This window comes from Genypterus blacodes, unplaced genomic scaffold (assembly GCF_046128005.1).
Source record: "Genypterus blacodes isolate CSIRO-AG114 ecotype Tasmania unplaced genomic scaffold, CSIRO-AGI_Gbla_v1 ptg000156l_1, whole genome shotgun sequence".
Taxonomy (NCBI): Eukaryota; Metazoa; Chordata; class Actinopteri; order Ophidiiformes; family Ophidiidae; genus Genypterus; species Genypterus blacodes.
In genome coordinates, this window is record NW_027466957.1 from 7720583 (window position 1) to 7734834 (window position 14252).

Consider the following 14252-nt stretch of genomic DNA (forward strand, 5'->3'; position numbering starts at 1 on the left):
ATCCAAGCCTTTACACTCGTTAGACGCGTCACAATAAAACTGGCTGGGGGTTCAAAAGCGCAAATGTGGAGGTCACCATCCCGTCTCCATCATCTCCGCTGTTATAAAGCAGAATGATGCTGTAACATGAGTTCCTCTGTCATGGGTGGGGTGGAGCTGTTATCCCAGGATTTACTTGTAAAGACCTTTTTGTTTAGTTGACAGTTGCTAAAAAGGGTCTTGATGCAAACAGTTTTGAGCTTCTTGAATTTTCTGGTAGCTCATCTTCAAAAGCTTCACATGGAGCTTTTTGCTCATGCAATGTTTTCACAATGGTGGAATTTTTCCATTATCGAAACACACAAATACATCATCGTATGACCTGACGCTGACAACTACAGTCTGCTCAGAGAGGGACATTGGTAGAAAGGAATTTCCCCCCAGGACAGATCAGTTCTTCTTGCGCTGACAATGTCTTTGAGGTGTACAGTGAGTCTGCAGCAGCAGCTCTGAGGTAATGTTTGTCTCTGTCTTTCTCCAAGACAAACCTGTCATTGGCGTATGGAGGAAGCCTGTCTCATTCTCACTCTGTTTTCCTTTTTTTATTTCTCGATCAATCAAACAAGCCACCACAGAAATGCTGCACGACAATGATCATTCAGAATCTTACATTCATCTGTACAGCGACCGAGTCTGTGATACTGGTCCCTGACTGTAGGGGGCGACTGTTCCTTTGGATTCTTCATTTTAGAACTATGACCATTGTTGGAGCTACATGGTGGCCTTCATCAATAATTATGACCTTCCTTTTTGCTCATTTCGGTCAGATATTAACATCATCAACATCACTTGGGCTCCTCTTGATATCTGATTTGTCCTAAATGTTCAGAGAGGAAATCAGGGATGTCTGTGCCCGAATAAGGAGCCACTCAGGCTATTTGTTGTCTGTTTACAAATTATAAATACCCCTTCTGGGTGTATTTGTGTGTGCCCAGGTCATGTGCGCCAAATCCTTATTTTATAGAATTACATCAGTCTTTTATTGTAAGCGACTCATCTCCTGTTCATTGTTCTGGGCCTTATTGGCCATGCACATGTCCATGACGCCATAATTGCAACTTGTCTCTGGCAATATGTCTCTCATGTTTACCTTTGAAGATCTGCCACCTGCAACAAACTTCCACCTCATACACCTCAAGTCTAATGCTGTAAAATGCATTGGACTAAATGGATTTAAACGCAATTTTTTTTTTACAAACGTGGAGTGGATGTGTGCCTTCCAGCTAACCTGTGTTAACATTGATGGGTCATTAAAGCTGATTATACTTAATAATAACAAAATGTGATCTGGTGTTCTGAAACATCCCACAAATTAATGGCTGATTATCAGTGTATAAGACAGATTAACTATGAAAGTGATACAAGAAACTCATGATTGCTTTCCTGGAGCCTTAAAGATGGACTCATATGATATTCAGTTTATTGCCATTGCGTGAAGTATTCAGCTAGTGTAAGAAAATAAGTATAACTTACATAACTAAGAAGTGTGACTGTATATGGTGCAACGCATCACAACATCTCACAAGTGATACTTGATGTTCAAAGAGCCATTATAACCTCTCCAAGCAAATCCAGCCTATTGTCTTCATCATTAACAGGGAGTGACCCTTGTGATGTCATACGGGTCAGTCTGCCAGGATGTGCATATCTCTCTCCAATTTCATAAAAGCCTTTTCCCCTTCCAAATAGTTCTTCCCATCACCGCTAAGCTGCACTTGAGCTGTAAAATTGGTTGAAACCCCTTTACACGGGACTGCTCTTGCATGTCACACTCCAAATCATCGACTCTGGCAGTAGCAAAAGTAACTTCCACTTCATTTCTGTCACAGCAGAAACCACTTTGTTTGTATGCCTACTCACCCTGTCACCAGACACCTCTCCTTTTGAGGAGTAGTGATTTATGATGGAAGTGGATCACTGTGGTATCGACTCCATGCCAGCTGACAACGCTCCAGCTCCTTTTCTTCCCTCATCAGGAAATCACAGGTGACATGAGACGTGTATGTATTGTGTTCTCTTGTGGAAGCTGCAGGAGGAGATGGATATATCCTTCCACTTCAGCTCTATCGGTTTTATCTTTGCACGTCCTAATATCACCATCAGTGCATTGCAGAGTCATTTCCTTGGCAGCAAAGCAGCACTGCATCTAAAGACTTCCTGCCAGAAATCCTTCAGGGTGTTTGTCACTGCCTGGCATTGCATCAGGAGTCACTGACCGTTAGACCTTTATTGTGAACTTAACTAGGCCAGGAGGAGAGACACTAACAAATGAATGGCCAGGCCTGCATTCAGCATTGTGTCTGAAAACAACGTCGGTATAACATTAGAACAACCATAAATCAACACACTGTAGGTAAAAGATCGGTACAATCACTGAGGGTGAGTAAAAGTCTGATTCTCTCCCTTGGTTGCTCTCTTTCTGCCCCTTTCTTTTGTCCTATTCTTTATCTCATTACCATCACTGAGGCTGACCTCCGAGCAGAGCATCCAGCTGTGCTCCCCTGCCCCACAGACAAACCTTTGACCCCGCATTGAACTGTAGAATCATCTAGCACTGTCACTCGGTGACCTCCACAACTCTGAGGTCACTCGGTGCACATTACCTACATACTTCAATTAAGTTTTCTGAGTGGATTAGGAAGTTAATAGTGATTGTGAGCGTAAATGTATGACCGGGAGAGTGTTTGAAGAGGTGACATGATGGAATATGTTTGAAGGAGTGTAGTTTTGTGAAGGGGAATGACCGCATATACCACCCGCCAGACATCTCCTCTGAGGCCTTTACTTTGTTTACAGCCAACACAACATTATTTACAGGGAGCCAGAGACATAAAACTTCATTCAAGTGCTTATTAGAGTTCATGACATCAGCGGCGTACAGAGTTAAGCACGTGTAAAGACAGTCTGTGACCCGTGCACACAAATCCAATGTCTTCTTCCTCTGATACACACTTGGATATACAGATAGCATTGACTTCAAAACCCTTTTTTATCGCCAGCATTGTGAGATACATATCAAAAGAAGTACTTTCAGGTATCGTTTTACTTCTTCAGGGTTGAAGGTGAGGGTGTTTCCATATCTTGGCAAAGCATGAGTGGAGAGAATGGGAAGATTAATGATATAATAGCTCTGACCACACGGTTTAGTTATTTAAACTGGCAGCATCAGCTCAAATTGTTTCATGGCTTTCTGCAATGATACATTTAGGAAACGTGTCCGGACAGGTTGCAAGATGCTAGAGGAGAGAATTCATTGCAACTCTCTCTGAACCTTTCAGCCGGGAGACAGGAGTTTGGAAGCTATGACACCATCGTGTAGAGTGCAGGCAGAGAGTTTACCTCACGCCGACTTGTTTGTGCACCTTCTCCTGCAGACAATCAAAGAAATTGCGATGGCATTCACGTTGACTGATAGCTTAATATAGAGATGTAGGAGATAACAACAGGCTGTGTTAGTTTGTGAATGTGCCATGTGTTACTAGGTGAGGAGTCAAGTTAACTGCAGTGGCGGAACTGCGGTTTTGAACTTGTTGTTCTATCAAGCCAAGAGGAAACAATAAAATCAACAAAGAGCAATGCCTGCTTTCAGTCTGTCACTCTGATTCAAGCTCTGACTGTCACACTGGAGGAGGAAGATCACTCACATTTCTCCTCCTGAGTATCTCTGAGCCTGATGGGGTTATAGTCAGTTTGGTGTTTTTGTTCAAAACATCCCGTGTCAGGACGCCCCAGACATCGGAGGATTACTGTAAGCTTAGCTCAGGTGACGTCTCCTGCAGGGGGGCAGGTATGAGGGCCCTCCATAGCCTCGCTCCAAACCACTCCAAAAACAGGGAAAAGTATCATATGGGGCTCTCAGATCATTTGGAGATACGTCAGCGCACATGCACAAGCATCAAAGGCAGCTTTCAACGTGAGCTCCGAGTTCTTCTTACACCATTAGCGGTGATTACATATTTCAGGAGCTTCCAGAGCCCGGCTGAACGGGCCAGTACGTCCATTCAAGTCGTTGTGAATGGATCCTTCAATACCGCCCACCACCTCCAAGAGAGCTGATCCCATCTGTGCTCTCTCAAAGCCGCTGACAATACCGCGAAGTGATCTGACCGCCGTGTTTACCTGTAACATCAGATAGACCCTGTGAGGGCTGCTTTTTAAGACAAACAGTTGTGGATCTCTCCTGTGGGGAGTGGATATTGTCGACTATCTCTGGTTTCCATCGCGCCCTGTCTCAAAGCACGCTGTTAAGAGAGTGCATGAATGAGCTCTGTGCCCTTACAGTATCTCTGGAATCACATAAAGACAACCTTGTGCTCTGCAATTTACTGTGGAGCGCTCAGGTGCTTGTGCATGTCTGAACCAGAGGAAAAACAAAAGTATGACTGACATAATCATGTGTCAGAAGATTTATGGTCAAAGAGAGCGAAGGGGAGAGGAAAAGTGGAGAGCACATTTTCTCACTCCTCCTCCTTTTCAAATGATTGTCTTTAGCTGTGTCCACTTGCATGAATGAAGTGGTTGAAACTACTGAAACAGAACAGTTCCGTCATACAGAGAGCCGGCCGCTGTAAATGTATAATTTAACAACTGTTAGTCACTTACTGATTCATTGATTGCATATTTGCAGTAATCCCGTAATCTTTTATTGAAACAGTGAGGTAAGGTGCTGTTGTTGATGCAAACTATGTTTAGTTTTAATTCAGAGCAGACCAGTGAAGGGAACAGGGAGAGATCTCACCAGCTCTGAATTCCAACTACAAACCTGATGATTGGCAAAGTAAGGGCTCCTCTAGGAATAAAACAGGAAACACAATCGTGCTTTAGTTTAAAAGACATGCGATCTAACATTGTTGGCTTTGACCCAGCGTGCTGGGAGACGCTCACTGCTGCGCTGCCCTCATGTAACAGGTCATGGGAGCAGATAGGGAAGCCATGGCCGGTCTCCAGCAATAACACAGGGAGTGAGCCAGACTCCCAACCATAAATCTGCACCTACCACCAAACCTCCTGCTACCGCATGTGATCTGTGTGTGTGTGTGCGTGTGTGTGTGTGCGTGTGTGTGTGTGGGCATGGGTATGAGTATGAGTCTCTGTGTGTGTGTTTTTATAAACATAACTCCAAAGGCCAGAGCAACCCCACTTCAGAGCAACATGGATATTACACCCAGTGAACATGTTGGCATGGGCCGAGTCCTGTTTATGGAGCAACAAAGCTAAGAGTATAATTAGCATTTCAGTGATCCTGCAGGGTGTCTGACTTAGTCTGTCATATCAAAGCAGGTGGTGTTTTGTGTTTGTGACTCAGTGACGTGACTGTGGCCTCTGTGATTTGCACCTGACTGGAAGTCACTGCAGGTGGATCAATGAAACACAGGCTGGAGCAGTCGGCATTTGTTGAATAAAAAAGTTTATTACACTTAAAATTATAGCAGCAAGTCTTTGATGAGGTAAAGCTTAACTATTAATCGGTGTTATTAAGGACCCGAGGGCATTCCTAACCTCAGACGCCTCGCTCAAAGAATCCAAAAGAAGTTGAAATATTGCCCAGTAAATCTAATGTGAAGACATCGCAGAATTAAGTGAAAGTAACAGAAGAGATGTAAAGGGTAGAACTCCCACACAAGTCTTTGTACATAAGATAATGTGTGTCGCCTAGTTAAGCTTGAGGTTTTTGGAGCGTCTTCCAATTCTTAAGCTTGAGTCTTTTGTATCAATATTATGAAAGCTGAAAGCTTTTGTCAGACGAAGACAAGCCTCTGTTATTATCCCCATCACGCCCCTTTTCTCTTTATTCTGGCAGATCGTCGCTGCCAAGGACACACGATACGGCTAATCTACTGTAACTTACTGTAGACCGGAATTCTCATGTGGCTCAACTTTTGTAAAGAGGTAGAAGAGAAGAAGAAAAAAAAGGCTTTTGCTTGGAATATGTGGAAATTTACAAAATGCAGCACAGGTGAAAACTTTACAAGGTGCATCTGTCAAGTCCAGATGGTTATTGGGAGTGGGTTTTCCGTCAACACCTTGGGCCTGTCTGCTGCCTCCACTTCCAGGCCGATGAGAGTGGAATCCATAACGACTGTGGGCTTAAGCATCGTTAACATTTCCCTGACACGTCGCCCTGCCTCTCTTGGAGACTGCCCTGCATTTTCTCCGCTGCTTTGGAGTTGTTGTAGCAACTAGTGGCCCAGGAGTGAATGAAGCAGATGTGCGAGTCATCTATCACCTGACAGCTCCCACTCCTCCCGACTGAGCAAGTCATCACCGTGACAGTCTGCCCAACCAGCCTCATCAATTACACTGGTACCCTACCATTAGAGTACAAACACTGCTTCTCCTACGACACATTCAACCGCTTCCCAGTCTGCGAGATGGGCTCTCAATTAAGCCTGAATAACTTTCCCCTCTCAAAGAACGTCTCTGTCGCTCTCTCATTGTGTTTGCAGCATAAATGCCGTGAGGACTGATTTATCTCCTTGGTAACCATATCATATTTGACAACTTTTTCTCTAATTTGGATTTACTTTTATGTCTGTTTGAAGACAAACATAATGAATCAATGGCCGTCTGATTTCTATGTAACTAAGTAATTAAGGTGATTTATGATGGCAAAGTCCAATGTTAACAATGGTTTATGGCGGGAGAGGTCATTAACCGATTCACTCAGTTTTCAATAATTGTTACACACTTGCCCAGTTATTTATAATGCACCAAAATAGCTCTACGTGCTCTGTGTGCATGTGAAATGGAATTCCCATATGTTTAGGTGTCAGGATTGCAACGGCAGGAATCAAACTCTCAGACTCGTGTCTTATTAGTGTTATTCTGTTTCTGTATTCCATCAGTAGTAGTCATGAAACGCAGTAAACACAGAAGTTTGAACACAGAGAAACAGTTTCTATTACTTACAATAAACAACTATGGCAGTGACAGCAGGGGCCAACTTATATATCCGCTTTTACCAAAACAAAACGAGCATGAGGGACAGGACTTGACACTGAATATGCAAAAGATATAAATAAGACATTCATATAAAAATAGGCTTTTACAAAATATACTCTATTAACCAATATTTACCAAATGTAGACAGTGTGCCCGGTGAATAATTCCTTTTAAGCTAAATCAGATTGAAGTGAGCAATGCCATTGAAGACGGTCAGTAGAGCGTGCAGCCTTCTACCTCAGCAAGTGGAATTCTCTAGACTAGCAGCAAACACAGGGGAGACAAACTCATTAGACGGTCAGAAGGTCAATGTGGGTTGCCTACACCAGTTTCAAATTCTACAACACAACATTATTCCTGGTTGATTCAGTTCCAGTGTATTTACTGTCAGCTATTTTTGATTGCATTAATAAACTAAACCCTCCTGACATCTAGTTATTTTTTTATCCACAATGGACAAAATCAGTAGTTTTTTTTAATAGAATAAATTAATATTAATTACTTTTCATTCTCTAAATACAGCATGTTAAATATTCCCGATGGCTGTGTCATTTCGTCTGTGCGTACGGAGTGAGCTGAGCTACAGCACTGTGCACGTCCCAGCAATCACATCCACCGTAGTTACATTGCACTGGCAATATCCAAACTGTCCAAATGTCATTACATGTCCATAGCTTAAAGTCTTGATATTTTGCCTCGGTGACTCACACTGTGGTCACACCGGCTCCATATGCCAGGGTCAGTGTTTTTCCTATTGACGATGCTTTGTCGCACTGTTCCAAAACTGCACCCCAGCGTCCACCAAGGGGCTGAAGAGCTTTGTGTGCAAAAAAAACATCATGATGCCTCATCTTCAGCTTACTGCAAGAACGGACTGCCAAAACAGCCAAACAAGTCACACTTGGTCCAGGAAAACACAGATAGGAAATCTCAATGTCCACACACACACAGACACATACTTGCAAACACACGCCGTCCAATAAATACTCTCATTTGCACGTGTACACCTCTGTCCTCTCACTGCAGGTGTTGCATTTGACGTAGCAGCACCATAGGAATTTACAGTTACACTGCCAGACACGGGAGTACTGGTGTGTATTGTATCCCCGGCCGCAGCACATCAAGTCGCAGCCACTGATATGCTGCATCATAGTCTTGTTGCAGACTCTGCCCTGCGTCCCCAGGCTCCCGCTCACTTGGTCCTCCTCACAGTAGTTAGGAGACTTGTCTATGTACACCAGGTCTGTATCCATGGGCTTTCGGTAGGAGTACGGCTTTTTGATCTTGAGGAATTTGGCGCGTTTGTTGCGGTTGGCTTTGACGGCCTCCACGTGCACCGCGTGGGCATATTTCTCCTTGAGAATGTAGCCGAGCTCGCGGAACTTGGGAAGCATAGTCCAGCAGGTTTTGGTGGTGCAAGAGCCTGAGACGCCATGACACTTGCATTCCAGTCGCATGTTCTTCTCCAGGATCTAGACAGACAGAAAACAACTTAGTAACTCACGGACAACTATAAACTGTAAAGAGATACTTTGGGGACAAGTGCTAATAACACATATAAATACATTGGTGACAGCTATACTAATGATTATAACCACTTAGAAGGGAGTTTACCCCAAGAAACATGCAACCTAATAACAATGTAGCCAACTAATACATTAAGATTGAGGTTTAAATACAGGCCCACCACGTCGCTGTGTGATACCACATACACAGAAGCCAAAATAATGTATCAGATTTCAGGCTCTGTGTGTGCAGTCACCACACACAAGACACAAATGTCAAGAATGACTGTACAAGGTGTCGAGGGACTAGGATTACTGCTAAACCCTGAACTGACGACAATAAGAAGTGAATACAACCAGAATTTTCACGAGGTCAATTGCAATTTCCTGACACTAAACGGCTGATAAAGTCATTGACGAGGTGTTATGTTTGCACGTTCTTGGCAAATGACGTTTACAAACCCAATCCAGACGTGTGAACAAGACTCAAAAACAACTCTCCTCTGAACAAACCATGACATGAACCCTTTGGCTTCACCTCACTAATCCATCAGTCATTCTGTGACCAACACTTCTGACAGCTTTTGTCTGGACGTCTTCGCACAGAGCGCCGCAAACAGCGCTGCTGCTCAGTGTCACTGCTTTTGATTAGCATAAATAAAGGAGGGGGATAGTCATCAAAACAGAGGGCTCATTTATTAGCGGAGACAAGGGAACGCACATAAGCTGCAGATAGTTTCATTCCGCCAGAACAGTCTCTTCCCTGGGAGGCAATTTAGCTGTCCAGATAAGCCAATTTGAATTCAGGGCCCAGCAATGTAAGCAGAAAGTGATCTGCTCACCAGTACAATGTGTGAGAAGCTTTTCAGCCGGTGTGGGGACGGATGTGTTGGCTGGAGAACGAGAGGGAGAGGGATAGAGAGAGAGAGAGAGAGAGGGAGAGAGGGAGAGCTGGATTGACTTGGGCAAAGTTCTCTACTCTCCAGTAACTCCACTCTCGTGTCTTGCACTTTAGTTCACCCAGTCTCTAACCTCTAGACTTCCTGGAGTCTCTCTGCAATTTTGTGCAGCCACTGATTCTCTGAAACCGATCATGAAATCTACTCTTCCCCTCAGATCCGGTTTGGATTAAAACTCATGTATGCCTGATGGTGAAATAAAAGCTTTGAGCTGGCATGCCGGTGTCACATATGCACCTTGCAGCTATAGTGACGTGCATATATGTACATACACACCCATCTACAGAAACAAAGACACAGATTGGTGATGAAATCTGTGGTGCACGTGAAAGCACATCAGACCTGATGGGGGTTTATGATATTAGAGAAATAGCGGGAGGAGCTGTGATAAATGTAACTGTATACTGTCCCAATGGTGCAAAGCATAGCAGGCCGGGTTAATGCTTTTTTGTACAGCGTCAATCTTTTTTTCCTGTGGAGATCTGGGCTGTAATCAAACCCTGCCACTTAAAACATCTTTTCCTAAAAGCAGCCTTTTATTCCTCGGCTTGTTTCAATCTTGGCACCACTGCCCACATCCTTGGCACGGTTCACTCGGACCACAGCACCGAGCAGAGTATTAAACCACCGCTGACACAGTTAGTTAGTTCATCTGCGTGATTAACCAGCACTTTGCATCACATTTGTCTTCACTCATACATTCCTCTGTGCCTGTAAGTCATTACATGAATTGACGTAGAGTATTATTCATCATTTTATCACTTGTCACTTACCTTGCGTCCCACCTCATTATTATGGAGGTTCATGAGTGTCCTTGCATTCTGTTTGACCTCCCGAGCATCAATAAATACTTTGGAGAAGCCCAGGCCGTGGCTGATGTCTGCTGAGCAGCCTCCCCACTTCCAGCCTTCATCTTTACTGTAGAAGCCCTGCTTCTTTTTGTCACAGCTACAGTCGCTCAGGTTACCCTGCGTACACGCGGATGTGATGGCGTGGGCCACCCCTGCTGCAATGATGGCATAGGTGAATGCTGCCTCTTTACTGCCTAGGAGAGAGGGGAAAATTGGATAAAATAAAAATGTAGCAGGTGTGTGGAATTACACAACATGAATACACTGAAGAAAAAATAAAATAGGAATGAATAGGAGTTATGTGGAAAGATAATTTTAAAAGTTAAGAACTCTTTTCGGTCTCAAGGAAACACAATAAGTACGTAACAGGATTTTTAAAAAGAAAAGAGATTAATTATTAACAGTTGTGTGCTTACATCATCGTCTACTAAGGGCTGCAGTGTTCTGAAACCTGACCTGGAAACGGTCCTGCCTGTGAATGGCTGCTGGCAGTATAGTCAACAAAGCCGCATGAATAAGAGGGTTGTCGGCCCAGGAAGAGCTATTGATCCACTCAGAAACTGTCACATTCTGTGTAAACTCATAAGGAACCAACATTAGAATCTTCATGCTGGCGTTATCTCTGCCATGTCCAGCTAACCAATCATTTACGCGCACTGAATTATCGACATATAGCTAAAGGTTAATCTGACAGCATTCAGATCCTGATACAAAACAAACTGAGACCAAAAATAATCCGCAACAAGACACATATTTACACTAACAATGGGATAGGATGGATCTGTGACACATTTCCATGCAAACAGAGAGCCGCTGACTGAATCATCCATTATAATTTATGTGCGTGTAAACAAACTCCTCTTGTCTCCGTTCAAAACAAACATGGTGCCCTCCTCCGTGCTTCCTCCTGCCACCAGGTTCACGATGTAAAGCTACCATGTTTCTGATAAACATCTTGGATATGTGCCCTTGCCATTGAAAAGAAAAACTCATATTAAGGCATCAATTATGTGGACGTTTTTATAGACTCAGTGGGCTCTGAGCCAAAAAAGAAGGTGTGTCACTCAGAACTGACTGACTGCACCGTTGTTAATTTTTCCGAGTGCAGAGGTTCACCACAAGAGATGGTAGGAATTCTTCAATAACCTTGTAATGAGTGTTGGAAGATATTTAGAACAGAGACATTCAAAAGCCTGTAGTTGCTTTAGTGATGCCACATGACTGTTATGCTTCTGCTACATTTCCTTTTCATCCCTACAACATCACACACACACACGTCTCTATTATTCAGAATCTCTTAAAAATACATTTTAATGTGAAACTTAGTTAGAGGCTAAGATATTTCAGTGGTGAATGTCGATATCTATGCATTACCAACAGCATTATATGAGTTCACTGCTTTTTCTTTGTTCACTTAAGGACAATCACAGGCTACACAGACACACTCAACCTAAGCATCAACAATGACATTCATTTACGTCCGTTCGGCTTCTACCACTAATCTGATCAGTGAAACCAATCTATTAGATATGGCTGTCCAAGGCATAGACTTAAAATCTTCCCTTGGAACCACAGGCCAAGACTGTTGATGGGCTAAAAACCACGCTTTCATAAAGGAACAGATTGTGAAACACCACTGTTTTCATTTCAACAGCATGAAGAGATAATCCCTTTTTACCAACAGCAGCAGGCAAGACAGCCCCAAACAGCTGGTCCAAGCTACTGACCATTGTGAAAAAGGGCACTGGCTTTTTTTTGCTTTACTTTAGTAGATTTAGATGAAGGGGATCTATAATTAAATCCTATTTTTATCAAAAGCGGTTTAAAGTGCTGCACCAGTGATCGAACCACTTATACTTATTGTACCTAAATGGGGGTATAATTAGACAAAATATCACATTCTACATGTTTTCCCAGTATTTGTACCCCAAATAAATACACATCTAACCAGTCTGAGATAATCAACAATAAGCTTCAATATTATCATTCACAATTTCAGATCGAAGCAAACTAACGTGCATCCATTCCTTAGCACAGATCGCAATCTATTTGATTTGAATGAATTATTTCTCTAAATTAGTACTTTGAGGTCTTGCTTTCCTCTTGGCTCACCCTGTGTGTAACTTATACCCGTGGTAAGATCTATGTCCTTATAGTGAGAGCCACAGCACCCAATGCTAGACAGGATAAAGACCAGTGAAATGTGCCTCCAGAGACTCTGCCTGGCTGAAAAGAAAGGCTGCCAACATTCACAGGAGCTTTGTTACAGTGCTGGCTTCAGATACCTTTTATAAATACTCAGAAAGCCCTCCTTAGTTGAAAGTCTGCAGTAAAACTAGGCCTTGTGTAAATGACACTGGCTCCTTATGGGATGCTGTGTACACTGAGGATGCAATAATCCATGGCAGATGATCATAAGAGAGGTGGAATTTGCTTGGTGAAAGTTTGGGGTTGATGAGCAAAAGCATGTGACTGTGTGTCTTGTGAGGCACAATGGAGAAGGTTGGCTTGTCAAGGTCATCGCTTTACAAATACAGCAAAGGAAATACACATGTTAATAACACTTATACATAAATCGGAGGGGAAATTGGAGGGGAATTTACAAACGTTGTCTAACCTTTAGTGTAAATACTTGAAGAAAAAGTTGGACAAACTTAAACTGACAGGCAACATACCCACTTTCAACTCTTTTCCGAAGACTGTCCTCTCCCCAAGCGCAGAGCAGTTCCAGCGCCCGTTTTTGAACTGAAACTGACACTCGTTGATGCCCATTTGGGCTCCCTCTCCGATGACGATAATGGCATCGGGGCGACTCTGGCAGATAATCCGTTGTCTGGGGGCCAAACCGGGGATCTTGTTACAGATTATATTCGCATTTATGGCCACCACCGACGAGAAGCCACTGTGAATGGAAGATGGACATGACTGACAGAAAGTACTGATGATCTCGTTCTTTATGCTTCTTTGTTTATGGGGGAGAGATTTCAAAACAAAACAGGTTTACATGCGTTTTCTTGTCAAATGCGTTTGTACACATGTGCTCGTTAACTATTCTGATCTACAGTGGAAATATTACAGAACAAATGCATCCCTTCAGAAACTACCATTAATATTTTACTTTTATTATTCGGTGCAGTATTATAAAATAGATTAAGATATATGCTGTGCTGCAGTGAGATTAAAGATTAAAAGAGTTACGGTTCGAAATGCTACCAACTTTGAACGCACCACAAAGGAAATGTAATTCATGGTAGGAGTAATAGAGTAGCTGTGAGTGCAGCTAAGATAAACCTGCATTTTGTGTTTACTGATTGATTTATTGTTTACACGCCTTCATGTTTCTAAAGCTAAATGGTGCACAACAGGTGTCTTTGGTTGAACACCAGCAAGTAAAACATGTTAAGTGTCAATGTTTACGTTACAAAATATGAGAAATGTATAATTAAACAAACGCAGCTCACCCAATTTTCAAATAAACAATTCCTAGGCAAAGCAAAACTCTTAAAATCCAGCGTCGTGTTCTCCGACTCATTGCGGACCCACAGTGAGTTTCATGCAACGATTTTTAGAGCTGATAAATAACTCGTGTTCGCTTATTCTCCGATCGATCACAGCCCAGGTAACTCCAAGGGAACTCCAAAATGACGAATAGCATCAAAAACACACGCCCAGGAGCTTTTTACAAAGTGCCAGCTAGGATATCATCCAGGTTCCCTTGACGTGGCCCCCTTGTGCCGGGCCCTGTTGTCATTGCGAGGGTGTCACAGGTAACCCTTGGGGTGAGCAAGTGCGATTATCTCTTTCTCACAGTTCCTCTGCTACCCGCAGGTCTCGGCTATATATCTGGCTCATCTATCTGGGGCGTGTTCTCAGGAGACATGGGGCCCTGCTGAAGAATCCCGTCAGGGCTGAATCTCAAACACACACACACACACACACACACGCACGCACGCACG

General features: G+C 43.2%; 1 protein-coding gene across 1 annotated transcript; it reads right to left on the reverse strand.

The window, feature by feature from the left end:
• Positions 1–7141: 7141 nt before the first annotated feature.
• LOC143013509 (protein Wnt-7a-like) lies at positions 7142–14132 on the reverse strand. The gene is made up of 4 exons (XM_076167168.1): positions 13758–14132; positions 12972–13198; positions 10219–10490; positions 7142–8453 (listed from the first exon to the last, which is right to left on the reverse strand). Exons 1-4 carry the CDS (start codon positions 13826–13828, stop codon positions 7971–7973), a joined length of 1053 nt encoding a protein of 350 aa, XP_076023283.1. The 5' UTR covers positions 13829–14132; the 3' UTR covers positions 7142–7970.
• Between the last annotated feature and the right edge of the window lie 120 nt (positions 14133–14252).

Bases quoted from the DNA above. Each gene is read 5' to 3' on its own strand.
- LOC143013509 (XM_076167168.1), bottom strand. From the start codon at position 13,828: ATGAGTCGGAGAACACGACGCTGGATTTTAAGAGTTTTGCTTTGCCTA. The intron at 13,199-13,757 runs GTGAGCTGCGTT...TTCCATTCACAG, and splicing joins ATTGTTTATTTGAAAATTGG to TGGCTTCTCGTCGGTGGTGG. The intron at 10,491-12,971 runs GTATGTTGCCTG...CCTCTCTCCTAG, and splicing joins CGGAAAAGAGTTGAAAGTGG to GCAGTAAAGAGGCAGCATTC.